General features: G+C 39.5%; 1 protein-coding gene and 1 non-coding gene across 2 annotated transcripts in view; both read left to right on the top strand.

Annotated features, from left to right (window-relative positions):
- The window catches only part of PRTG (protogenin), a 124,574-nt gene extending 100,904 nt beyond the window's left edge, over nucleotides 1-23,670 (top strand). The window contains exons 12-20 of the mRNA XM_070404461.1: nucleotides 7,913-8,008; nucleotides 8,671-8,857; nucleotides 9,747-9,874; nucleotides 11,055-11,225; nucleotides 16,748-16,930; nucleotides 18,183-18,303; nucleotides 21,037-21,202; nucleotides 22,677-22,781; nucleotides 23,266-23,670. Of these exons, the coding sequence (XP_070260562.1) occupies nucleotides 7,913-8,008; nucleotides 8,671-8,857; nucleotides 9,747-9,874; nucleotides 11,055-11,225; nucleotides 16,748-16,930; nucleotides 18,183-18,303; nucleotides 21,037-21,202; nucleotides 22,677-22,781; nucleotides 23,266-23,670 (1,562 nt within the window). The remainder of the gene's footprint in view (nucleotides 1-7,912; nucleotides 8,009-8,670; nucleotides 8,858-9,746; nucleotides 9,875-11,054; nucleotides 11,226-16,747; nucleotides 16,931-18,182; nucleotides 18,304-21,036; nucleotides 21,203-22,676; nucleotides 22,782-23,265) is intronic.
- On the top strand, nucleotides 18,869-18,986 carry LOC139001360 (small nucleolar RNA SNORA36 family). The gene has a single exon (XR_011469958.1). It is a non-coding gene; the product is annotated as a small nucleolar RNA SNORA36 family (small nucleolar RNA).
- Nucleotides 23,671-25,263: the final 1,593 nt, after the last annotated feature.

Raw genomic sequence — 25,263 nt, forward strand, 5'->3', positions numbered from 1 at the left:
AAGGGATGTCCATCTGCTGGCTTAGGCCCGGTCCCCCGGGGAGCGGGGAGTCAGACAATAAGCTGGCAGTCAGACATCCCTCTGGCAGCCCGGGAGCCCTCGGGGGGTGTCCACTTGCCAGCGGGGAGCAGGCCTAAGCTGCAGTCGGACATCCTTAGCGCTGCTGAGGAGGCGGGAGAGGCTCCCGCCACCACCGCTGTGCTGGCAGCCATCAGCCTGGTTTGTGGCTGAACAGAGCTCCCCCTGTGGGAGCGCACTGACCACCAGGGGGCAGCTTCTGCATTGAGCTTCTGCCCCCTGGTGGTGAGTGTGTGTCATAGTGACCAGTCATTCCCAGTCGTTCTGCTGTTAGGGTCAATTTGCATATTACTCTTTTATTATATAGGATAAATTTCAGAGAGGAGAGGAGAGGGAGAGAGGGAAACTTCAATGATGGGAGAGAATCATTGATCGGCTGCCTCCTGCACACCCCCTACTAGGGATCAAACCTGCAACCCAGGCATGTGCCTTGACCAGGAATTGAACTGTGACCTCTTGGTTCACAGGTCTACGCTCAACCACTGAGCCACACCCGCTGGGCTCCCTTGGAGTTTTAGCAAATCTCCTCCCATCTTGCATGGTACTTATTTGTACCTTTGTCTTCACTTCCCCAATACGCTGTTACCTAAACAAATTTGAGAACAACTGGTACATTTCAACTTCCTAATCTTAAAGATGAGGAAACTGAGTTCTAGGAGAGTGCCCAATTTGCAGCCACATGACTACTAAATCCAAGATTAAAATCCAAATCCCCTCATTCTCAAACCACTTCCCTCCTGTACACTTACTTATTTAGCACTAAAACGTTTCTACCAATTGCTAGACGTTTTTTCTAAGCACTTTACAAATACAAATTCTTTTAGTTCCCATTTAATAGATGAGGAAACTCAATTCAAACCCAGGTAGTCTGGTTCCAGAGTCTACGCTTGAATCACTGCACCAGCCTATCCTTTTATGTGAGAGGGAGCCGGGATTAGGAGTCATGGGATGCTAAGCGTATTTTACATCATTACTATTGATATTTATATCAGCATATTGTTTTTTTATCAGTATGTCATTATTAATGATGTTATTATACATGGACACTCCTTTCATCAGATTGTGAATTTATTTCCTCTTCCCAACAGCCTTATTATATTCATTTTATAGGTAATTTTAACCAAGGTACACAGAGAGAAAATAACTTCCCCAAGTTGCACAGTAATGACCAGGCTAGAATTGTAATCCAGGAAGTCTGGGTCTGACAGCTCAGCCCTCAATCACTGTGCTGGACTGTCTCTTTGCTTCTTAGCAGCACTGACTCATTAGAAGTCAGAATTCTTACCTGTTTGTCTCAGCATCCTCCCTTGTAAAGGTCAGGGGACAAAAACGCTACCTAGCTCACAGGGTTTTTTAAGTTCATTTGACAAACACTGAGCCAAGGGAGCCCTTATCCCTTTTCACTGCTTTGCATTTCATGAAGTCTTTCATTTGAAGAAATTTAAGCAATAGCTGTATTTCATGTGGACCTGTTTTGAATTGCTCATTCATCAGTTTCAGCTGGTGTATGAATAGCTCCCACCTTCACAGCTAAATGAGTGGGGCCATCCCACCATTTAGAGAGGTACACAGATGCCACCTAGTGATGGAGAGCAGAAACACAAGGTATTCGTGTAAAACACTGGGAGATGTGGGTTTTTTGTTGTCTTGTGGTCTTTAGGAACAAGTTGCAATGAAAAATGGGGATGTTTACTAACAGAGTTTTTAGTAGGTTATTTATTATGTTAAAAATGCAGCTAATATACTTTTATTGTTGAGTCATAAAATTTTAGAATGGAATTAGGTTCTTGAAACGCATCTTTAAAAAATATTGGCATTACAGGGAGTCTCATTTTCTTGATCTGTTTTTCTTGTTCTGAGTTGTAGTTGCTGAGAATAATAAAAACCTAACTGTTAAAACTGGATATAATTAACAGTGAATTAATTTGTTGTTTCCCTCTGCTTGCTGCTTCTAATGCTAGTCCTCAAACTCTTCCATATTTCCCATTTATGAAACGATTCTTTCATTATGGAAGAAACCTATTAAGATTTTCCAAAGCATTTATCATCAGGTTGTTTCTTTGTTAGCAGATGAGGGATTATTGGATTAATATGGAAGATGTGGGTGAAGGTGGATTTGACGCTGAGAGGATTATACATCATGTGACATGGTCGCTCAAACAGCAAGCTCTTAGTGGTCATAAACACAAACAGCACGTTGTCATACATGTATGTCAGGCGCTTGAGTGCCTTGCCTGCTCCATGCACTAGGGAACATTAGTGAGGACAGAGAGTAGTTAGAACTCAGCTTCAGTGTGTGCTCATTGTTAATTTGCTAATAGTCTGGGTTCTAGACCCTGTGTGTCTGAACAAACATGTTTGCTATTCATTTGACTTCACAAAGACTCTTCCCAAATTTAAGTGCACCATATTTTTGGTAGTACTTTTTATGTTCTCCCAGGCAGCTTTACTCACATAATAACAACAATAATATTATGTGTACTAATTATAGGCACTGTAAAAAGTACTTAATAGGCATGATTTAATTTAATACTTTGAAAATCCCTCTAAGGGATTATATCTCTTTTCCAAAGGCAAATAAATGAGGTTAAGGAAACTTAAGAAACTTGTTCAAGGTTATGCAGTTAGTAAATAACACAGAGTATTCATTTACCAGTCTGTCTCCTTTGGAAGATTGAAATTAAAAGCAAAGGCTATGTCTTTCTAATCCTTGAGTCTTTCATACAGTGCCTGATTTTTGTTGTTGTTAATTCTCAGCGGAGGATATTTTTTCCATTGATTTTTCGAGAGAGTAGAAGGGAGGGGGAGAGAGTGAAACATTGATGAGAGAGAGACACATCAATTGGTTGCCTCCCACATGCGTCCCAACCAGGGCTGGGGACCGTGCCTGCAACCGAAGTAGAAGTACTTGCCTGGAATCAAACCCGAGACCTTTCAGTCCTCGGGCCGACGCTCTTATCCACTGAGCCAAACTGGCTCCGGTCAGTCCCTGGTTTTTAAGAGTCACCTGATAATTGTTTATTTATACCTTGAACTCTTTCTTGACCAACCAGACTTCTGGTTCTGATTCCTTCCTATATGAAACAAACTCAAGAAGAAGAGCTAGTGGTGACAGTGAATCAGAAAGCAAAGAAGTGAGGCAAGTCCTGGAACCAGCGGAGTAAAGATAAAGTGTAGAGCTATTCCAATGCTTCAAGAAGCAGATCCTCATATTTTGGCCAAAGGTTGACTTCCTAATAAAGAAAGTTAATTTGGCTGGGACCACAATTTTGTTAGCTTAAGCTGATACTCCATAGTTAGGAATGAAAACATTTAGAGTCCGATTTCTGTTAAATTAATTTGAACTCTCTTTCTTGACCCTTCATCTTTATATATTGCTAAACCTTTAAGCAACTTTAACCATAGATCCAAACGCTATGTGAGCTATCAGCGCTGGGATCATTAAGAGTTAGCCCTGTTGAGGAGTGATTTTAATACCCCTTATTTTAAGTTTTGAAGAATCTGGGACCAAGTTTCTCCTCTCTGTCTCTTCCTCCTCCTTCCCTCGCTTCGCTTTGAGAAGGCCTGCATTGTTCTTTGTGGCTGCTCTTCCTGACTCTGCTGTTTTCCCCCTAAACCACAGAGCCCAACTCTGCTGAGTCTCTGTAACCAAGCACCACATATGTGGTGTGGCGACGCTTAACTCAAGAAGAGCTTGTAACAGACCGTGGGAACGGGTTCCTGTGGCACTGCAGGGTTGATCCTGGGTCTCTGCTTTGTCCCCCATGTATTAGAGGGTCTTTGCAGAACTGTAGAGTTTAAGGATTAGTGCTACTTAAGCTGAGGCACATTGTGTGTGCATTTAACTGTATTTAATATATTGTTCCTAAGCTAGTTTTTTTACTCTATGAGACCATTTGTTAACTGGGTAGCTGTTCTCTGTTTTCTTTCTTAGCTAATGAGTCTTACTGCCTGATAATGCTCATCTCAGCATTATTTGAGGGCCCTGGCCCCTGAGTCCCCTCTTCAATTTACAGACAGTACGTGAAATCAAATTTCTAACAAAGTGGTGAACCAGAATAAGCCAGGTTGTGCCTGGGTCTCTGGAGTAACAAACCAAAATGACATAATGACTAGATTTTGAGATTGGAGTCATATGCTTTAAAACCTAACAGAAGCACATGGCAAATGCACGCGGCCCACTGCCCAGCTTGCCCAGCCTGCACTTTTTATTTTTTAAAACAAGAATCTTTGTAGAGCATGAAGAAGCGATCACATGTGAACAAATGTGAGTGAGTTTTCCCTCCAAATTATGTTCTCCACATAGTATGCCCTATTTATTTTTCCCACTAAAATCATTTCCAAAATTATCCTGGTTCTCGTCATCCCTTTTGTGTGTGGATAGAAACGAATCGGGGGCACCTCCACGTGCTCCATTCGCCTGCTCGTTGGTTTACGTTTTCCTGACCTCCTGTAGATGAGCAGGGGGGGCAGCCCCCACTGGACAGGGTTGTGATGGGCTACTCGGACGAGTTCCAGATGGGCATCTGGGTGTGCTCCTCCTCACAGTGCTCATTGGAGTCTGTGCTGAGTGGGAAATAGCCAGGTGGTGAGGGCCTTAGGGAGCACCTCTGTTCTCTCATCTCTGCTTCTGCCTGCCCATTAAAAAAATTAGGTTAATTCTGGGTTTTAAATTTAGTGTAAGCAGTTCATTTTCTTAAAGAGGAAGAAGGGAAAACTTGAAGAATCCATTTTAGGTTTAAAAAATATTCCAGAGAAGTATTCATGAAGTGTTGATTGATTGCACTGTAGAAAAAGGAGTAATCTCTCCAACTGCCCTCATAAACCCTTATCAAAATCAGCTTTCTGTGAGGGAGGGCTGTATCCGTGTCCAGCTCCCTGAGGCTGTGAGCTACTTTGGGCTAATTCTGTCTTATCCTTCCTTTTCTGTATCTGCTATCTTCCTGACATAAGACCTCACTCACACTCAGGAAGCTTCCCTAAAGATACTCTTCTGAGCACAGACAGAATGAAGAAATGTTTTTGAAGATGGCACTGTGACTTTATAAAGAACTAGGTTGCAAAGAGCCTGTTGAATTCCATTTGTAACCGTTCAGAGGGAGTATTTGTAAAACTGAACTCGGGATTCAGCTGACTGATGAGTTCAGCAACATGGTAGGAGGAAAGAAAGAAAAAAGCAGCCCTGGCTGATGTGGCTAAGTGGTGAGAGCACTGGCCCACACAGCAAAGGGTCACTGGTTTGATCCCCTGTCAAGGGCATGTACCTGGGTTGCAGGTTAGATCCCCAGCCCCGGTTGTGGTGCCTGCAGGAGGCAACCTACTGATGCTCACACTCACTGATCTTTCTCTCCTTCCCTCCCTCCCTTCCTCCTTTCCACTATCTCTAAAAATCAATGGGAAAAAATACCCTCAGGGGAGGATTAACAACAACAGAAAGAAAAAAAGCAGATTCAAATTAAGTAGCCTTTAATGTGAACCGAAATCTTGTGGATCTTAGAATTTCAGTGCCAAATGTTCATGTGAGTGATGAAATCCAAGTATGTTTCTATGTTCTCCAGTAATCATTTTATAAAATATTTGAAAATATTTCAATTTTGAAATTCACTATAATGAGACAAACCTGCAGTGACAGGGCCCATGTATTTGTGTAAACTTAAAGGCCCTGTACTGTTATATCCACAAGGTCTTGGTTCAACTTTGTATGACATTAGACACACTACTTAGTACATTTTTACCACAGTTTTTAATAAATGGGAGTACCATATCTTACAGAGTTTTGTGATACTTAAGATAATGTATATGAGAAACATTTTCTATAGTCAGAAGTTATTAATCTTCCTACTTTTTATCTAGAAAGAACAGAAATTTTCTAAGTTGTATAAATTTTTTGTGTTTTTAATTTTATCAAAACAAATAGAAATAAATATTTTTATTTTAGGAAAACCTTTAAATGGAATTTAATATTAAATGTTAGAATATGTTAATCAATTTTTAAAATATTTATACAAACTCTGAAATTACCTAGAAGAATTTAATAAACTTCACATTTGATTTTTTTAATGTTTGAATTCACTCTAGAATTATCTTTTTTTAAAATTCTAAATCCTTTTCCACATTGGCTATATCTATTAAAGATTACTATTTTTCTGCTTCTGGGTACTATACCAAAAGGCAATGAAATCTGTATCTTTTAAAATATATATATATAGTGATTTCAGAAAGGAAGGGAGAGGGAGAGAGAGATAGAAACATCAGTGATGAGAGAGAATTATTGATATGTTGCCTCCTGCATGTCCCACACTGGGGATCCACCCTGCAAACCTGGGCACGTACCCTGACCGGGAATCTAACTGCGACCTTCTGGCTCATAGGTCAATCATCAACCACTGAGCTGCAGGCCAAGCTGGAATCTGTATCTTGAAGAGATATTGACACCCCATATGTTCATTGCAGCATTATTCACAATAGACAAGACATGGAAGCAACCTAAATGTCTGTCGACTGGTGAATGGATAAAGAAAATGCACACACACACACACACACACACACACACTACATAGAGGAATATTATTGAACCTTAAAAAGAATGAAATCTTGCTTTTTGCAATTAACCTAGAGAACATTATGCTAAGTAAAGTAATTCAAACACAGAAAGACAATTACTGTGTGATCACTTACATATGGGATCTAATATAGTTGAACTTACAGAAACAGAGTAGAAAGATGGGTGCCAGGGTTGGAAGGTGGAGGAAGTGGGATGAGATCATCAAAGGATACAAAGTTTCAGTTACAAAAAAAATTTTTTTTGAGATCTAGTTTATAGCACAGGGACTATAATTATAAATATTCTATTGTCTACTTCAAATTTGCTAAGAGTGTAGGTATTAAGTGTTTTCCCCACATATACATGAGATGATGGATGTTAATTAGCTTGATTACAGTGATTATTTTACAGTGTATATGTGTATTGAACATCAAACTGTACACCTTAAAATATATGACTTTTATTTGTCAACTATACCTCCATAAAGCTAGGGGAAAAAAGACATATTATTTCTGAATAATATTTATTTTTATCGTAAGCAAGCATTCTGTAGTTATAAATGGTTATACTTAAATTTATTGATATAATTAAACTTCTTGTATATTTTCTAAAGTATATCATTTAAATGTTATGATCATTTATTTCTCAGAAGCCAGAATTTTTTTTTTTTTTAATATGCATGGGATGGAGTTTGGTTTTCAGATTGTGATAGTTAATGAATACCAGTAGAGGGAGCTCCAACTCATCTTTCTTAGTGAATTTAGCTCTCAACTTGAAAATGTAGGTTTGTGAAAAGGTCATGCTTAGAAATAAATAATACATGGTTCTAAAGATTTTCAAACGTGCTAAAGGATGACAGTTGTCATTCTACTTAACCTTGAGGGGGGAAACATCTGACTTTGATTTTCATGCTTTTAATAAACTTACCTTCAAATAACTAAATAAAAATGCCTGTATAGTGTAACTTCTTATAAGTGATTCATCACCCAAACGCCATCTTTTAAATCTATCTCAGTTGAGGAGGAGGACGAGTAGTGTTAGTAATGTTATTGTTTGAAGTGAGGCTAAGCAAAGTAAAATTTAAAATAATTGGTAGATAGTCACAAAAGTAATGACATACCAAGGTGAATTGCTGAGTCATTGTATAGGATAGGGAGAGAGAAAATTTCATTTTACTTAGAACTGGTATTCATTCAGAAGATTTAAAAACCAAAATGTAGAAAGACTCTAGAACCTTTGTTTGCATCTAGATGGCTAGACCTAATTATTAACCTGTTGGTTTCTTCATAGACCCCAGAAGAAAATACCACGTGAGGCTGCTGGCTTACAACAGCATAGAAGATGGTTATCAGGCAGACCAGACAGTCAGCACCCCAGGATGTGTGTGTAAGTAAGAGCTATGGTAGCTGGTTTCACTATGTCTGGCTCACGCCTTCTCCTCCTCTGCCTTGAAGTGTCAGTCTCATTACTACTTGGAAGCCTTCATGGTGGGATTACTTTATATCCTCCATGGCGCCTAAGATAGTATCTTGAACAAGTACCTGCTCAGTAAATATTTAAGTGATCTGTATCTAATGATAAGAGCCTGTTTTACTTTTGCATGCAAAAGACTGTAAGAAATTTAACTGGGAAAAATTACCCTGGATACCTACATATACTGAACTTTCTTTTATCTGCTCCAACCTTGAGGCTAATTATTTCCTTCCAGTTACAGTTCAGTTTTATTGCTACTAAGAGCTGTTTGATTTTATTGCTACTAAAGTGGGTGTCTGTCGAGTTTTAAGTCCACTGCTGGCTTTCTGGATGCCTGTGGCTGGTAGCTTGACTTCTCCATGCTTCTGTTTTACAATCTAAGTACTGATAATATTTGATTCCTCATCTAACTCCTGGAAGAGTTGGTCAGATTTGAATAATAGACCACTACAAACCTCTCGAGGAAGAAAGACCTAAAGGCAACTTCCCGGGTGGCGTGTTACAGTTTTACCATTTACCACTTCCTACAATCAATGTTATGCCATGAGGTAAATTAACATTGTCTTTTTCAATAGCTGTTCGTGATCGCATGGTTCCTCCTCCACCACCACCCCACCATCTCTATGCAAAGGCTAACACCTCATCTTCCATCTTCCTGCACTGGAGGAGGCCTGCATTCACCACGGCACAAATAATTAACTACACCATTCGCTGTAACCCTGTCGGCCTGCAGAATGCTTCTTTGGTTCTATACCTTCAAACGTATGTAGCTTCTGTTAATGGTTGTTTTCTTTGCTCCCGTCCTCGTTCATACTTCCTGCCATCTTGGGCTAGCTTGAGCTTCAGCTGTGAGCATTTGTCTCGGGACTTACCTGACTTATTAAAATGCCTGGGGATTTTGCACCTTTACCATATTCAGTTCTGAAACTGCATTTTTTGACATTTACTCTCCGGAAATGATTTTTGTTTGTTTGTTTCCCCAGCCTCATGCAAAAAAATTAGGCAAGAAGCTATTTTTCCTTTACTTTCATATGGCGAAAGAAAAGCATGTTGAAAAGAAAAACAAAAGATCATCTTCATGTTGGCATCAAAAAATAAAGCTAGTTATTCTGTTTTCTAGGTTATAGATAAAAAAGATGCCTATCACTATAATTTTATTTTATTTATTTATTTTTTAAAATATATTTTATTGATTTTTTACAGAGAAGAAGGAAGAGGGACAGAGAGTTAGAAACATCGATGAGAGAGATCGATCAGCTGCCTCCTGCACGCCCCTACTGGGGATGTGCCCACAACCAAGGTACATGCCCTTGACCGGAATCGAACCTGGGACCCTTGAGTCCGCAGGCCGACACTCTATCCACTGAGCCAAACCGGTTCGGCTATCACTATAATTTTAAAGTGTACTTTGACTTCCAACATTTCAGAGGAAATCCCTTTGTATTAGGATACTTGTAGGCAACTTGTATGGCAATTTATAGGCTTATTTTTATAGGATAATACCAAATGTGGTATACAATAGTTAAATCAGATTGCTCTTTGAGTGTAAAAAAATGTTAGTATGCTCTCCCTACCTGTATTGATTGGCAGCACTGGCAGTCTTTGAGAAACAATGTGCTAACGACATTAACTTCATTGCTCATTATCATAGATCAGAAACGCACATGTTGGTTCAAGGTCTAGAGCCAAACACCAAATATGAATTTGCTGTCCGATTGCATGTGGATCAGCTTTCCAGTCCCTGGAGCCCTGTCGTCTACCATTCTACACTCCCAGAAGGTAAAGAAGGCAGCTCCCTTGTGGGTTTATCTAAATGTGCAAAAAAATGTGTGAAAAATATGTATGTCACTTTGAAGAGGATGCTCGCCTGGTTGTTACCCGCCAGTTGATACGGATGTATTTGTTTTGTTTTTTAACCTTTATTAAATTTAATTTTCCCCTCTCAGCGTATGTATTCCACAAGCGAATGGGCTTGAATCGAGTGTGCTGTTCGAGGCTGCACTGAAATAATTTTAAATGTGAATAAGTGAATAATGTTAGGAGCCCACTATATCTATATGTATGTAGCTTGATACTGTGCTCAGTGCATAGATATGATAACCTGATTGAGCAGGTTACCTGTCATTCTAGCTAAGATATTTTATGTCTCCAAAACTTGCATTCCTTTTCTCTAGATTGAGGTTGAAGGACTAGATGATCTGTGAGGGCCCCTATTTTAATTATGCCAAAAGGGCATTCATTTCAGTGAGCAAGGGTTTCTTTGCTATGGTCTCGACAATATTTTATATGCTGTGTGATGCCAAAAACCAGCTCTTCACACTTTTAGCTTATATTAAAAATGGGGTCAAATTAAAATCCTAAGATTTCAGTACTTTTTGCAGATATAAATCATTAGTGTAAAGCCTTCCCTTTAGACTCACTGATGCACAATGTTTTGGGGGATAACTGAATGTTTCTAGTCTCAGAAGTATTTTCTTCAGTGGCTTCCTAGACCAGTTTGAATATATATCCTATACACTTAAATAAGAAATGTAGTTTAGATTCAGTACTTAATGGAGTAAGACAATATCTAATGAACAAGTGCTGTTAGTGGGACTATAAACATGTCAAGTGTGACAAAACATGTCACCAGCCCTAAAAATGGCTTACAACCTCTGATTTAGTAATTCCCCACCCAGCAACCTACTATCTTCTTTATATTTTTTAAATGTTTTGAACATTATAAAATAAAATTAGCTTTCAGAGGAAGAAGAAAAATAGCATTGTACTAGTATCAGTAATAATCGGTAAGAGCTGTGGTTTTCTGATGTTTTTATAGTGGTTTCTAGTTTTTCAAACTTTTCCCTATGCCTGTCATTCTAGTAGCCAGGTATGTGTCTGTGTGTGTGTGTGTGTGTGTGTGTGTCTGTGTGTGTCCATTTCATCCTAGTAACACCAGATTTTCTTCATGTGTGCACAGCACCAGCAGGCCCACCAGTTGGAGTAAAAGTGACGCTGATAGAAGATGACACTGCTCTGGTTTCTTGGAAACCCCCCGACGGCCCAGAGACGGTTGTGACACGCTATACCATCTTATATGCATCGAGGAAGGCCTGGATTGCGGGAGAGTGGCAGGTCCTGCACCGAGAAGGTAACTGTGAACGTAAATTACCAAAGAGAATGAAAAGTAAGGTTATTAATGATAAGGAAACAAGAGAAAGGGATCTAGAGTTTGTTTTGAATTTACATTTATGGAGCAACAGATTATTAAGGATTTTGGTTTTACTCACAGCATTGGGAAGCCATCAGCATATTTGAAGCATGAACGTGTGATTCGTATCTCAGAGATCACTCTGACTGTTGTGAATAGAAGGGGTTTGGTTGAAGAGCGGGAGGCAAGAATGATTAATACAAGAGACTAGGAAGCAATTGTAATGATCCAGGAAAGAGATTATAAATCTGGATTAGGGTGGGTAAGGCTTGGGAAAGGAGAGAATGGTTGAAAAACATGAAGGAGGTAAAATCAGCAGGACTTGGAAGCTTAAGGAGGGAGGGAGAGAAGACTGATATAGGTAATTATTAGATTTCTAGTAGTGGTGTACCTTGCACTGAAGTAGCAAACACTGAAAGAGCACCTGATTTAAGGGCGAAGACTTTTGTACAGCTACTAAAATGGTCCACTTGCAAATAAATGAACCCATATGAATATTAGGGTCCACCGGCAAAAGCTGGTTAGGGCTTACAATGAACACTGGATTTAATTTTTTTCTTTTTATTTCTTTCTTTCTTAATTTTTGTTTATTTCAGAGAGGAAGGGAGAGGGAGAGGGAGATCGAGATAGAAACATCAGTGATGAGAGAGACTCATAGATTGGCTGCCTCCTGCACGCCCCACAGTGGGGATCGAGCCCGCAACCTGGCATGTGCTCTGACCGGGAATTGAACCGTGACCTCCTGGTTCGTGCCTGGGTCAATGATCAACCATTGAGCCACACCAGCTGGGCTGAATTTAATTTTTTTAACATCAATTATTTTTAGCTGAGTAAAATTGAATTCTGAAACTCTTAACATTCTTACTGCATGCTTTTATCATTACATTCTTTTAAAACTTCTGAATCTTTCATTTGAACAAGTCCTACATGCCAGTTTTTAGGTGGACTATAGCATAAATAGTAAAACTTCATTATTTTGGCATTTTCTTAATTCAGATGTGCATGCTGAGAAAAGAACAGCTTGCCAAGCGGTGAAAAGCTTAAGGATTTCAAGAAGAAACTTCATTGAACATCCACATATTCTAAACACTTTATAGCACTAGGCACTTCCACATACATTTTACCTGTTAAGGGAATATTTACCCAATTAAGAGAATAAATTTCAAAGACAACTATGTGGATGTAACAAACTCTATGCCATTGTAAAATAAACAAATGATAAATTTAGCTGGAGTTTTGATAGTTGTATAATCATATTTTTCATTGAGCAGAAGCCCCACTAAGGAATGATTTCCTAGTCACTGAAGAGATGTGACAGTAACACGTACTTGCTAGCAATACAGTTTTATATTTGTATCAGTTATTATCTGTTGCTACCTAACAAACCACTCTAAAACTTAGCCACTTTACCTCCTCCCAGTTCTGTGAGTCAGCAGTTTGGACTGGGATCAGCTGGGCAGTTCTGTTGGTCTCTCCTCAGGTCACTCATGAGGCTGTAAATCATCTCCAGTTTCAGTGTGGGTAGCTTAAAAGCAGCAAGAGCGAATTCTAACACCAGGACAAGAGGGACGCCTCTGCTTGCATCACATTTGCTCATGTGCCCTGGGAAATCACGTAGGCAAGCCCAGAGTTAGTGAGGCAGAGGACTGCCCACAGGTGTGGATAGGTGGACGTATAATTGATTGGTGGGCTGTGACTCTTACAGTTGACCATAAATTCTTAAAACGTATAATTCACATTTACTTTATTATTTCCAAAAAGACTTACCAATACAACATTTAGCCAAATGACTAATCTGATTTAATGAGATATTTTATAAGTATTAGTAAAGCATTTTAATCACATGAGCACATACTTCTTTTAGCTCTTCATTTGTACCTGCCTAAAAAGAAACAAAATTTAATTTTGGTAAAGGTGAAGGAAAAGATGGGGGCGGGGGGCGAAGAAGGAGAATATCAATATCTCTTTCCTATATGACTATTCATCTTCTATACATATTGTGTTTATGTATATTTACACATATAACTAACCACATATTTATTGCCAGGTGGAATAAGATTTTTTTTCATCAGTTAAAATATTTTTTAAATGTTCCTGATGACCATATGAAATTTGTGACTAAAATTGTACATGCTACAATGGTTGAGCAGAAATGTGATGTGAAAGGATGCTTGTGTGTAATTTAAAAGATCAGAAATTAAAGCCTTTACACAGAACACACTAATTATTTTTAAATCTCTAAAAGGCACCGTAGGAAATCATGCTCTACTACCGCAGTTCCTGAACCCTGTTTCTCATAGCATGAGTTTCCCAAAATGGTAACGGTACCCCTCTTTTAAAAAAAGTTCTGTGACTAAATAAATTTGAGAAACACCATATACTATTTATTCCATATACTATTGGAGATTCACATTGGGAATTAAAGTCCTTTCCTAAAGGAATCCATTTCACTCAACATTTGCCAAATAAATTGGACTAATAGTAGGAACATCAGTGATTGATCAAATGAATTCTTATTGAATGATTACTATGTGACAGGCTCTTTTCTAGGCATTGGTAATACCACAGTGAACAAAACAATGTTTCTTCCCCAATGGAGTGTACATCTCAGGAAACACACAAGCAAATATAAAAATATTCAGGTAGTGCCATAAATGCTATAAAGAAAACTCCAATAAGGGGAAACGACAAAGTGATGGAGGTAGTAAGGTAAGTTCTTTTGGAAGAAATGACATCTGTAGATATCTGGGGGACGTGCAAAGGCCCTGGGACAGACGGAAGGGGAGCATGAGCATACACACACCCACTCAGCTCATCTGCTTATAAAATTTAAATTAAATGAAAAGACTTTTAATTTCAGGCATGATTAGTTTCTGACAAGCACTTTTACAAATTAAATGTAAAGTGTTATGTGATAAGATGGAAGCTCAGTCTACTTATATGTCTATTTGTGAAGAAATTTAAATGCTTTTCCTTCTAGCTAATTGCAACCTGTCACAACACATCTCTGTGTTTTAATTCACCGGCCTAGGAACTTGTGAGAGTGGAAAGGCTCTTCCTGAGGCTAAATGTGGGTCCGTTTGTTTATTTAACAGTTGTGTGCTCAAGTAGCTCACACTCTCTTCAGGCCAAGTTGAAACCATAGAATATAAAAACAAGCTGTTTTTGGCTGCTCACATTGCCACTCGGTTCAGCTGCCTCACACCATGTGATCTGCAGAGGTGGCCTCTGAATCATGTCCTCAGCGAAGATCACCCCGCATCTCACTTGCATAATGAAATAGACTCTTTCAAGTGCCTTAGAGTAGCCAGCTCTGGCCTGGGGGTGACTGCTACAAGCTATTGTAAGCTCTTGGAAGCCATTGTAAGGATGCTCTGAGTCAGGAAAAAATGAGATGAAGTCACCGTAGGAAAGTAAGGCTCGCCTGTGAATATCCACAAATGCAGATGGAACAACTTGCTGGTTGAATTTCTATTACACCTGCTTTCTTAACATTAGGATTAATTTCTAGGGTGAGAGTCCCTTTTGTAAGAAAAATACTTCAGTGAAGTGGCAAGAGCAGAAAGACACCTCAAGAAATACCAGTGCCACCCGGCCAGCATGGCTCAGTGGTTGAGCATCAACCTATGAACCAAGAGGTCACAGTTCTATTCCTGGTCATATCACAAGCCCAGGTTGTGGGCTTGACCTCCAGTGAGGGGTGTGCAGGAAGCAGCTGATTGATGATTCTCACCATTGATGTTTCTATCTCTCCCTCTCCCTTCCTATCTGAAATCAATAATAATAATAAAAAAAATAGCAGTGCCCAAATAGAAACCCTTCTCAGCAGTCATGCCAACAGAGAAAATACATTCTGATACCAAGTGTCATATATAAATTCAAATGAAGGTTACTTTTGGAGAGAAGTAGATGGTAGGCAGATTGGTGGTAGTAATTTTGATAGTTAATTTGAGGTCTTAGCCTTCAGTACTCCGTGATTCTTACATAATTTTGGCATTTTATTTCCTATTTACATTCAAGAACTCTTAATGATTAGGAGGGTGAAAAATATTTTCAGACTTTCAAAACTAATTGTGTTGGCCCTAGCCAGTTTGGCTCAGTGGATAGAGCATCGGCCTGCAGACTGAAGGGTCCCGGGTTCCATTCCGGTCAAGAGCATGTACCTCAGTTGCAGGCTCCTCCCCGTCCCAGGCCCTGGTTGGGGAGCCTGCAGGAGGCAACCAATCAATTTCTCTCTGTTTTTCCCTCTCTCTAAAAATCAATGGAAAAAAATATCCTTGGATGAGGATTAAAATTAAATAAATTAAATAACTAAAATACAAACACTTATAAAAAAAACTGTGTTGTTTCTAACTTAAGAGGTAAGGTCAACTGACCCTCTTTGGCGCATGCCCATCCCAATCTCCTTTTCAAGTGAATTTTCTTTTTCCGAAACTCTAAGGCCGTGGTCGGCAAAGTGCGGCTCACGAGCCACATGCGGCTCTTTGGCCCCTTGAGTGTGGCTCTTCCACAAAATACCATGTGCAGGCGCGCACGTACAGTGCGATTGAAACTTCGTGGCCCATGCGCAGAAGTCGGTTTTCGGTCTGGGCGAGTCTATTTTGAAGAAGTGGCGTTAGAAGAAGTGGGGGGGTGTCGGTTGGTCAGGCGATGGGAGACACGGCACAGGCGGCCGCGGGATACGCAGCACGGGCCTTCGCACAATTCATGCAGGAGTTGAGTGAGCCAGTCAGTCAGCAGTCTCGTTGTGCAGTGGTTAGTGCTAGTCACGTCCGCAAATCACGCGCCGGTGACAAAAGTACCTACTTGAGGCATAAAGTTACCTGTATTTTTCCAACCAGCTGCAAATCCTACAGGTATTTTTGTCATCAATTTAAGAATTGTAATTCTTTTGTGTTGGTGGCTTTATTATTATAAAATGAAACATTTTTTTAGGTGCCCTGTTTGAGATGGCTACAAAGAAGCAGCAAAGAAAAACGGAAGATGAAAACCGTGAATTTAAAGTTGAATGTACCTACCTATATAGTTTAAGTTTAAAAAATTTGGCTCTCAAGAGAAATTTCAATCCTTGTACTGTTGATATTTGGCTCTGTTGACTAATGAGTTTGCCGACCACTGTCCTAAACCCTTCCTTGTTTCACTGTCCCCAACTTTAATAAAGGTACTCTCAAAAAATAAAAGAAAGAGTAAGGTCAAGATCATCTATCACAGCAGTTATCATAAATAGTTTAAACATTTCTAAAAGATGAAAAAGGCTCACATTGGATTTTAAAAATCTAATTACAATTGTTGAATCTGAGTTCTTTATACCATTCTCTCTCTACCTATGTTTGAAATATTCTATAATAAGATGTTGTTAATGCTGTTTGTATCCAGACCTATAGAAAGAGTAAAACATTATGTATATGTAAAAACATTTTACAAAGTTTACTTAATTTGTCACTGCTGTATTTTTTTAATAGGGGCAATAACCATGGCTTTGTTGGAAAACCTAGTGGCAGGAAATGTGTACATTGTCAAGATATCTGCATCCAATGAGGTGGGGGAAGGACCCTTTTCGAATTCTGTGGAGCTGGCAGTGCTTCCAAAGGAAACTTCTGAGTCAAATCAGAGGCCCAAGCGTTTAGATTCTGCTGATGCCAAAGGTCTGTATACGTCACAATCGCTGATTTTTCTTAAGAGAAGAACGTGCAGATCTGTTTCTCAGCTCCCTGCACTTTATCTCCTGCCTGCAATGGCCGTGTCCGGAAGCCTGCACGCAGTTCCTCGGCTTGTTGCCAGGGAGGGTCTGAGGCTGTGGAGCGGTGTGGCTCTTCTCTGCTCTCCTAGAAGCAAAAGACAAACTTACTCAGAATTAGCTGCAGTTTTCAGACCACTATGTCCCAGTTAGTTCTCTTCCCAGCTGTTCAACCTCCAGGACAGATGAGCCACACCACCCTGACCTCATGGGAGTAGCTTCCTGGGATGTTTCGTGGAAATAAACAGCAGTGGTGGTGTGGTGTTCAAGCTCAGAAGAGCAGGGCTTCCATTAAGAATTTTCACCACGAAACACAGCCTTTCCAGAGGGAAAGTTATTTCTCTCAAGAAAAATGATTGGGAAAAATATCTTGAGAAATCTACCCTCTCCTCCCTCTCCTCGTCCCTGGTGAAGTGGGCCTGTGTGTTGGGGGGGAGGAGGGGCAGCTTTATATGGCAAAGAGAGAGAGAGAGAGAGACAGACAGACAGACAGACATTGACACCCAGGGAAGGAAAAAGGAGAAGGCAGTCAGATTTAAGCCCAGGAAGCAGGTAGTCACAGTAGGTACCCTATTTCAGGGGAAAGAGAGAGTAAGGCTCATAGTCACACCTCAGATGCCTCGCTACTCAAAGGGTCACAGCACCAGCAGCATGAGTATCACCCAGGAGCTTATAAAACATGTACGCAGAATCGCAGCCCCCACTCCAGAAGTAGTGAGTCAGAATCTGCGTTTTAACATATCCCCTCGTGAAGCATATGCACCTTAGAGTTTGAGAAGCAACTGCAGAGCAAATACGTAAATGGAAAGCTAAGCTAATACAGCTATGCTTTTAAGATAATATGACATGAGCGCTATCCTTTGGTCCATCAAGGAACAACTGTGCATTATAAATGATAAACTGATGTTCATGTTTGATATAACAATACAATATCTAAAACTCATATTTAGAATCCTCACTATGGGAAGATAAACCAATCTTTCTGAGATCACTGATAAAAGTGTAATATGTGTCTTTTCTGCTTAGACACAGAAGTGTCAAAGGTTTTCCTATGAGAGGAAGGAAAATTATAGAAAAGCAAATACCTGTCTGAGAATTATGATAAATGGAATCATGGATTTTTTTAAATTGATTCTAAGCAAATGTGTTTCCCCTTCTAGTTTATTCAGGCTATTACCATCTGGACCAGAAATCCATGACTGGCATTGCTGTAGGTGTTGGCATAGCCTTGACCTGCATCCTCATCTGTGTTCTCATCTTGATATACCGAAGTAAAGCCAGGTGTGTTTCCATTGCTAGAGATGTTGAGGTGATTAAAATAACATTTAAATTACAGTAACCACAAGAAGCAAATTGAAACCACGTGCCTTTTAGAGTAATTGGGATTTTCCACTTTAAAATAAATATATTATTACTTGAGTTCTCTTAGAGCTATAGAAATATACACACTTTGGAAGATTACTTTCTTGCCATTTGAAAAATGCACTATGTTAATAAAATATTCCTAATGAATACCTAGTTTTTCTATATCCTTGGTGATTGTTTTTTTAAGTAAAATTTTATTTTATTTTATTTGGTTAATACTCACCTGAGAATATTTTTTAATTGATTTTTAGAGAGAGTGGAAGGGAGGGAGGGGGGTGAGAGAGAAAGAAAACAATGATGTGCGAGAGACATGCCCTGATCCAGGCTGGGATTGGGCTTGCAACCCAGGTACATGCCCTTTACCATGAATCAAACCCTGACCCTTTGGTTCGAGGGCCAACACTCTGACCACAGAGCCAAACCGGCGAGGGCTATATCCTTAGTATTTTGAGAAACACAAAGTATATTCTTTAGTCTTAAAAAAATGTTGAGTTCAGTTCAGGGTAGCTTCCCTGTTCTGTTCATTAAACTCTGGGACATCAAAACACGGGCTTGCCCTGGCCTGTTTGGCTCAGTGGAGAGAGCGTCGGCCTGCAGACTCAAGGATCCCAGGTTCGATTCCGGTCAAGGGCATGTACCTTGGTTGCAGGCACATCCCCAATGGGGAGTGTACAGGAGGCGGCTGATCGGTGTTTCTCTCTCATCAATGTTTCTCTCTATCTTTCTCCCTTCCTCTCTGTAAAACATCAGTAAAATATATTTTAAAAAAACAACAACACAGGCTAAGGGAGATGACTGGATAGAAAGTATTACTCTATTCCAAGCATGTCAAACTCAAAGGCTAACACAGGACAAATAAACAAGGTTTAAGTTTATGTGGGCCGCAAAACAAGAGCTTCAATTTTCATAGAAACGGGTTTATTTCGATAGAGACATGCTGAATACAAAGGGCTGAAATAAATGAGTAATCGTTAGCATAAAATAATAGAACATTTTAATAAAAATTAATATTTTTTCTTGAACATTAACTTACCAGACACTGAATAATTGCACAAATTAATAAGCATAACACAAACCTCTTTTTCTTATTCTCCAAAAGTGAAATATTTCCTGTTGCGCACACCAAACAAGTCAGTCCAAGACTAATGATGTGGCAATCAGCTGCTAAAATATTCGCTGCTTGTATTAGTGGAGAGAAGGGGTGCGCCTGCGCATAAGGCGCGTAAGGGAAATGAACGCAACACGATTATAGTAATCAGTCAGCGAACCTTGTAGTTATTAATAATTATGTATGACAGGATATTTTAAAAATTAAGTTATGAAATTTTTATTAAAACGTTTCTTACCGTTATATTGGCTGGACTGCAAAAATATTCCTTGTGGGTCGCATGTGGCCCACGGGCTGCCAGTTTGACATGCTTGCCCTATTCATTTACCTCCCAGCCTCCAAAAATGCTTGCTCAGACTTAAATATATCAGCAGATTAAAGATGTCCAAAGGAGAAGTGGTTCTGAAGAGACTGAAAACTAATGAGCTTGGATTCGCAGACAAGACTAAACTCATTCAGCTTTTTTAAGTTTGGGGTCTGTTGGGCTATTTGCGATACAGTGACAATGAGTCATTTTTGTGCATGGCTACTTTCCAGAAGACATAAAAATAAAAAAGTGACACAAACTGATACATCTGCTGATAAGAGGATCCCTTACTCCCTGGAATATTTTCACATTTAAGCAGCCTGAGAAGCCTGAGTTACTGAGAGCTCCTCCTGCACCACCACAGAACAGATGGTTGGGTCTCTCTGGACATGGATGAAAACAAATGTAATAACTACGGATTGATTTTCTGTGAACTCTGTCAGGCAATCTCATCTGTAATTTGACTTCAGCTAAATTCTCAGCATTCAGTGAACTTGTCTGTTTCTAACCTTTTACATACTTTGGCTTTTGCTTTAATTTACTTTCTTAAGGTACTTTTGTAAGTTAAAAAAAAAAATAAGCAAAGCCAAATACATATCATTTTTAGGTAATGTGCCTCACTACTCCCTCCATCTGCCTAGGTTGTTCAGAGTTGACTCTATATGTGTTTGGTACTTGACTAGGAAAACATATTAATGAAGAGTTAGTGTTAATATATTTTTGTATATTGATTTGACTTAGTCTTACGGTCCAGGTTTCTCACTTTAAGAATATTTTTATAAAAACCTTTATGCATTGTCTTTTAGTGATGCCTAAATCTTGCAGAAGTGCTACTGTAAATTTGCCATCATTAATTGGCAAGTGAAATGTTAGTGTGACAGTCTGTAGACCTGAAAGAGAACGTGTAAATTAAAAACTGTAATTTATGTATAAATTGTAAATAACCAACAATAACAAAACATAGTAGTTTGTAACTATTAAGGCTTTTATTAGGGGTTTGTTAAAAGTATACGTTACCAGATATTGGGACAGAAAGAAGTAAAGAAGCTTTCTTAAGTCATAAACATTTTCAGCAGTGAGTTGGAGTTAAAATCTCATACTCAGTTCTTAAAGATATTTGAGAAGCAAACATTAAAGAACTTGATTGTGTGCAAAGTTGTGATTATAGGCCAAATTTGGTACATTTGCCTGTATCTCCTATGAAATTTGAGTTCCTTTCCTTGCAATATTTCAGGAAGTCATCTGCTTCCAAGATGGCACAGAATGGAACTCAACTGTTATCTCGAACCAGTGCCTCACTAGCCGGTGGAAATGAAGTAGGAAAGAACCTGGAAGGGGCTGTAGAAAATGAAGACTCCTTAATACCAATGAAGATGCCCACCAGCTTCATTGATGCAAAGGTACTGCAAGCTAGGGAACCGATGTGCTGCGTGCGTAATCCTTCCCTCCATTCATCTTCTCTCTATGTGTAAAATTTACTTAGCAAAAAACTGCATGTCAAGTGTATTACATCCATACTCCACTTAATGAAATGTGAAGCAGTTTCACCCAGATCCTTCCTTACACCAAATATTTGGAGAGAAGAGCATAGGGATATATAAAAGAATTAAAGATGAAAGAGATGCAGAAAAAAAGAGAAGGTAGCATAAATTCAATTAGATGGGATTATATGGAGCTAAGATGTCTTCAATAAGGACACCATGATCATTAATCTATATTTACGATAAATTGAATTGCCCTGTATTTACTGGGTGGACAATTTTTTACTAATTCATTGTGTACTTAGGTTGGTAGAATGTCATTGGGGGATGTTACTTTATGTCCTTTCCACTGTCTGTAATAATAGTACAGCGATAAGCATTATGAATAGCAACTGAAATTATTTTTAGTCGCATTGCAACATTAAATAGTGTATAGTGTGCAGTATTACAATAGCTCTCATAACCAATGTGCTATAAACCAGGTGTCAGTAAATTACAGCCAAGCCCAGGCCAGTCCATGGCCTGTTGTTTTGTTTGTTTGTTGTAATCCTCACCCTAGGACACTTTCCCATTGATTTTTAGAGAGAGTGGAAGGGTTGGGGAGAAACAGAGAGAGAAAGAGAGAAACATTGATGTGAGAGAGACACATTGATTGGTTGTCTCCCGCATGCGGCTCTGGCAGCGCCCTGGGGCGCTGGGGATCAGTCTGCAACCGAGGTACATGCCCTTGACTGGAATGGAACCCGGGACCCTACAGTCCACAGGCTGACCCTTCTAGAGCATGCTTTTGTATGGTCATAACCTGAGCTAAAAATATTTTTTTACATTTTTATTTTGTTTTTTACATTTTTAAATGGTTGGGGAAAAAAAGATGGAGAAATGCAACCGAGGCCATATGTAGTCTGCAAAGCCTAAAAATATACACTACATGGCCCTCTACAGAAAAAAGTTTGCCAAATTTAGCTATAAATTATTTTTCCCCAACCCTTCCCTAAAATTTAGAGTAATAAAAATATAACAAGCCCTGGCCAGTTTTCTCAGTGGTTAGAGCATCGGCCTAAGGACCAAATGGTTTTGGGTTCGATTCCCAGTCAAGGACATGTACCTTGGTTGCAGGTTCAATTCCTGGCCAAGCAGGAGGCAATCAATTAATGTGTCTCTCTCACGTCGATGTTTCTCGCCTCTCTCTCTTCTCTCCCCCGTCCCCTCTTTTAAGGATAAACCTTATATCTTTTTGATCACTAACAACTACTCTGAATTTGTTGTATGCTGCTATATAAAAGAAGAAATAGTAATATCTGTGATTGTTTTCTCTTAACATTTAAAAATTTGGGGCACTACTTGTGATAAACTGAAATATATAATACTTATATTTTTCCCTTTATTTATCCAGGGAGGAACTGACCTGATAATTAATAGCTATGGTCCTATAATTAAAAACAACTCCAAGAAAAAATGGCGTTTTTTCCAAGATTCTAAGAAGATAAAAGTTGAGCAGGTAACCCACCTAAGTGAGAAAAATCTTTGGCAACCCATGGTGTATGAAATGGTAGCTAAAAAGAGAGGAAAATGTAAATGAATGCTTTCATTTTCATGTTCTTTCTGTGTGTCCTTTTATTAATTTGGGGCAGGACTCCATGGAAAAGTCGTGGGGAGTGATCACTGAAATGACAGTTGGAATAGTAATTAGAACTGTGGCTTCCAGTGGGGAGTGGAGGGCAATGGAGAAAGGGATGGGGCAGGAGTTTGCATCCAAATCACTGAGGACGCCTTTGACACTTCACTTACCCCAGTAATTCTGATGTGCCCCCCGTCCTCAGTGGGGAACCACCGACCTAGACAGTCCCTTCATGATGATGACCTTTCACCCAGGTATTCCAATAGTTTGCTATCTCAGAATAGATAGACTACGTAACAACAGACTTACTATTTTCCAGGAGCATTCCATCATCACTGATGGTGTTTTATGTATTTTTGCCTAGCCTCAAAGAAGATTTACTCAATCGGTCTGCTTTTACCAGCCAGGCACGACTGTGTTAATTAGTGATGAAGACTCCCCCAGCTCCCCAGGTCAGACAACCAGCTTCCCAAGACCATTTGGTGTTGCAGCCGATACTGAGCATTCAGCCAATAGTGAAGGCAGCCACGAGACCGGGGATTCTGGAAGGTTCTCTCACGAGTCCAATGATGAGATACACCTGTCTTCGGTTATAAGTACCACACCCCTGACCTCTGATTCCCTCACTGGCAGTGATTCAGGTGGGAATCTCTCCACGAGGAAGTGTCCAGACCCTGCAGTGGCATCAGATGCTGAGCAAACTACCTCTTCAGTTCTGCAGCCACCATCTGCCGTGCTAAGCTTTGATAAAAATGATTTCCCAATCTAGGCAGCCAAGTTCAGGTATTCTCACCTTTAATTCTGTTCGAAGGACAATGAGCAGGGAGCCAAAGCCTTTTATGAAAATCTTGATGTCTTATTGGGTATTTCAGCTTTTTTTTTTTTTGAATGTGTTTTCTTTTGTTTTTAAACTCGCATATTTTGAATGTTTCATTGTCAGCAATGTGAAAAGACAGTCAAGATATTTGACTGGATTATAAAAATATATCACTGGAGCAAAGGGAAGACTTTTGAAAGCCCCTTTGCTAGCTATCTACCTCAGTTTGCCAGATGGCAGACTTAGAAGACAACCTTGTTACCTCATTTGTTGTGCTAGTTTATCTCAGCTACATAACCAATGATACTTCCTAGTAGCATTTTGTTTTCATTGCTGTATGTGTATGTAATGTGTGTGATCGAAGGAGTCATACAGGTAGATGAGTAAGAATGTTTATCTGAAGCTCTGATTTTTAAAAAAACTGGCATCTGCACGATCTTTATAATTTAACACCTCTCACTGTCAAGACTGTGAAACAACTGAGAAGAGAAAAAGTGGGACTGTGGATTTTCATGAGTGACCAAGACAAAAAGTGCTTCTCTTGAGAATAGAACTATTTGGTAGCATATAGAGAGGACTATTGCTTCAAGGGCCTTTATGTTTCGGACATTAGTCTGAGTGCTATATCTGCTGTATCCCAACCCTCAGCCTGCCTAGAGCTGTGCCTTCTCTACCTCCCCCTTTGCCTGACAGTTGGCCTAAGGCTGAACTGTCTAGTTTGCAAAGCATCCTCAACATTTCCAGACTTAATAGCAAAACTCCATGTAGAAAACAGATTTTTAAAGAGAATGGGTAGGGTTTTATTTTGCTTTTTAAAATCCCAGCTTGGCTTAAAGGGGTAAAGAAATTTCATAAAATGTTAAAAATGAAGATAAATGCAACAGTAGACGGTAACATGAACGTGAGGTTATCATGATAACAGTGCCTTCCATTATGTATTATGAAAGTCTTCGCCTTACATCTTTTTAATATTCACGAGGTTGTTCAGGACAAGAGTACAGAAAGTTGCCTTAAGACTGTCTTGGATTTCATCAGGAACTGTTTTGATGTACAGTATCTTATCAGAGCATTTTGGTTTGTTATCCTGCAGGTTTTATTTAGGGATAAGTATTCAGAGCTCTACCGCCTTACTTGTCTTTGCATGAATTCTTAAGAGAATTTGGTACTCTTTATGTAACCTTCCTTCAGTGTCAATGCTGTGAATGAGGAATGCTAACTTCGGGAGTGAGTTAATCCTCTTGCTGGTTTGAAATCAGCAAAACTGTTTACTCAGCCACATAGAATAGGCCTTCTCTCAGTCATGAGATAGTTACCTACTAGGCGCCATCAGTGGGAGAGGATACAGTGGTGTGTAGAGAGGGGCCCATATCCCTTTAAAAATGTTTTTTCAAATCATCTGGAACTGACTTTTGAGCGTCACTTTAGAAGGAATCTTAATGCGTTTCCCCTTATAACCTTTGGTTTGTAAAGGGGGAATTATGTTAAATAATGTTCTAAAAATCAAAATAATATTACTGGGTAATAGCCCACCTCTAGCCTCTCCCA

The sequence above is a fragment of the Myotis yumanensis genome, unplaced genomic scaffold (genome assembly GCF_028538775.1).
Source record: "Myotis yumanensis isolate MYYU_CA2020_CCGP unplaced genomic scaffold, mMyoYum1.0.hap1 SCAF_1, whole genome shotgun sequence".
NCBI lineage: Eukaryota > Metazoa > Chordata > Mammalia > Chiroptera > Vespertilionidae > Myotis > Myotis yumanensis.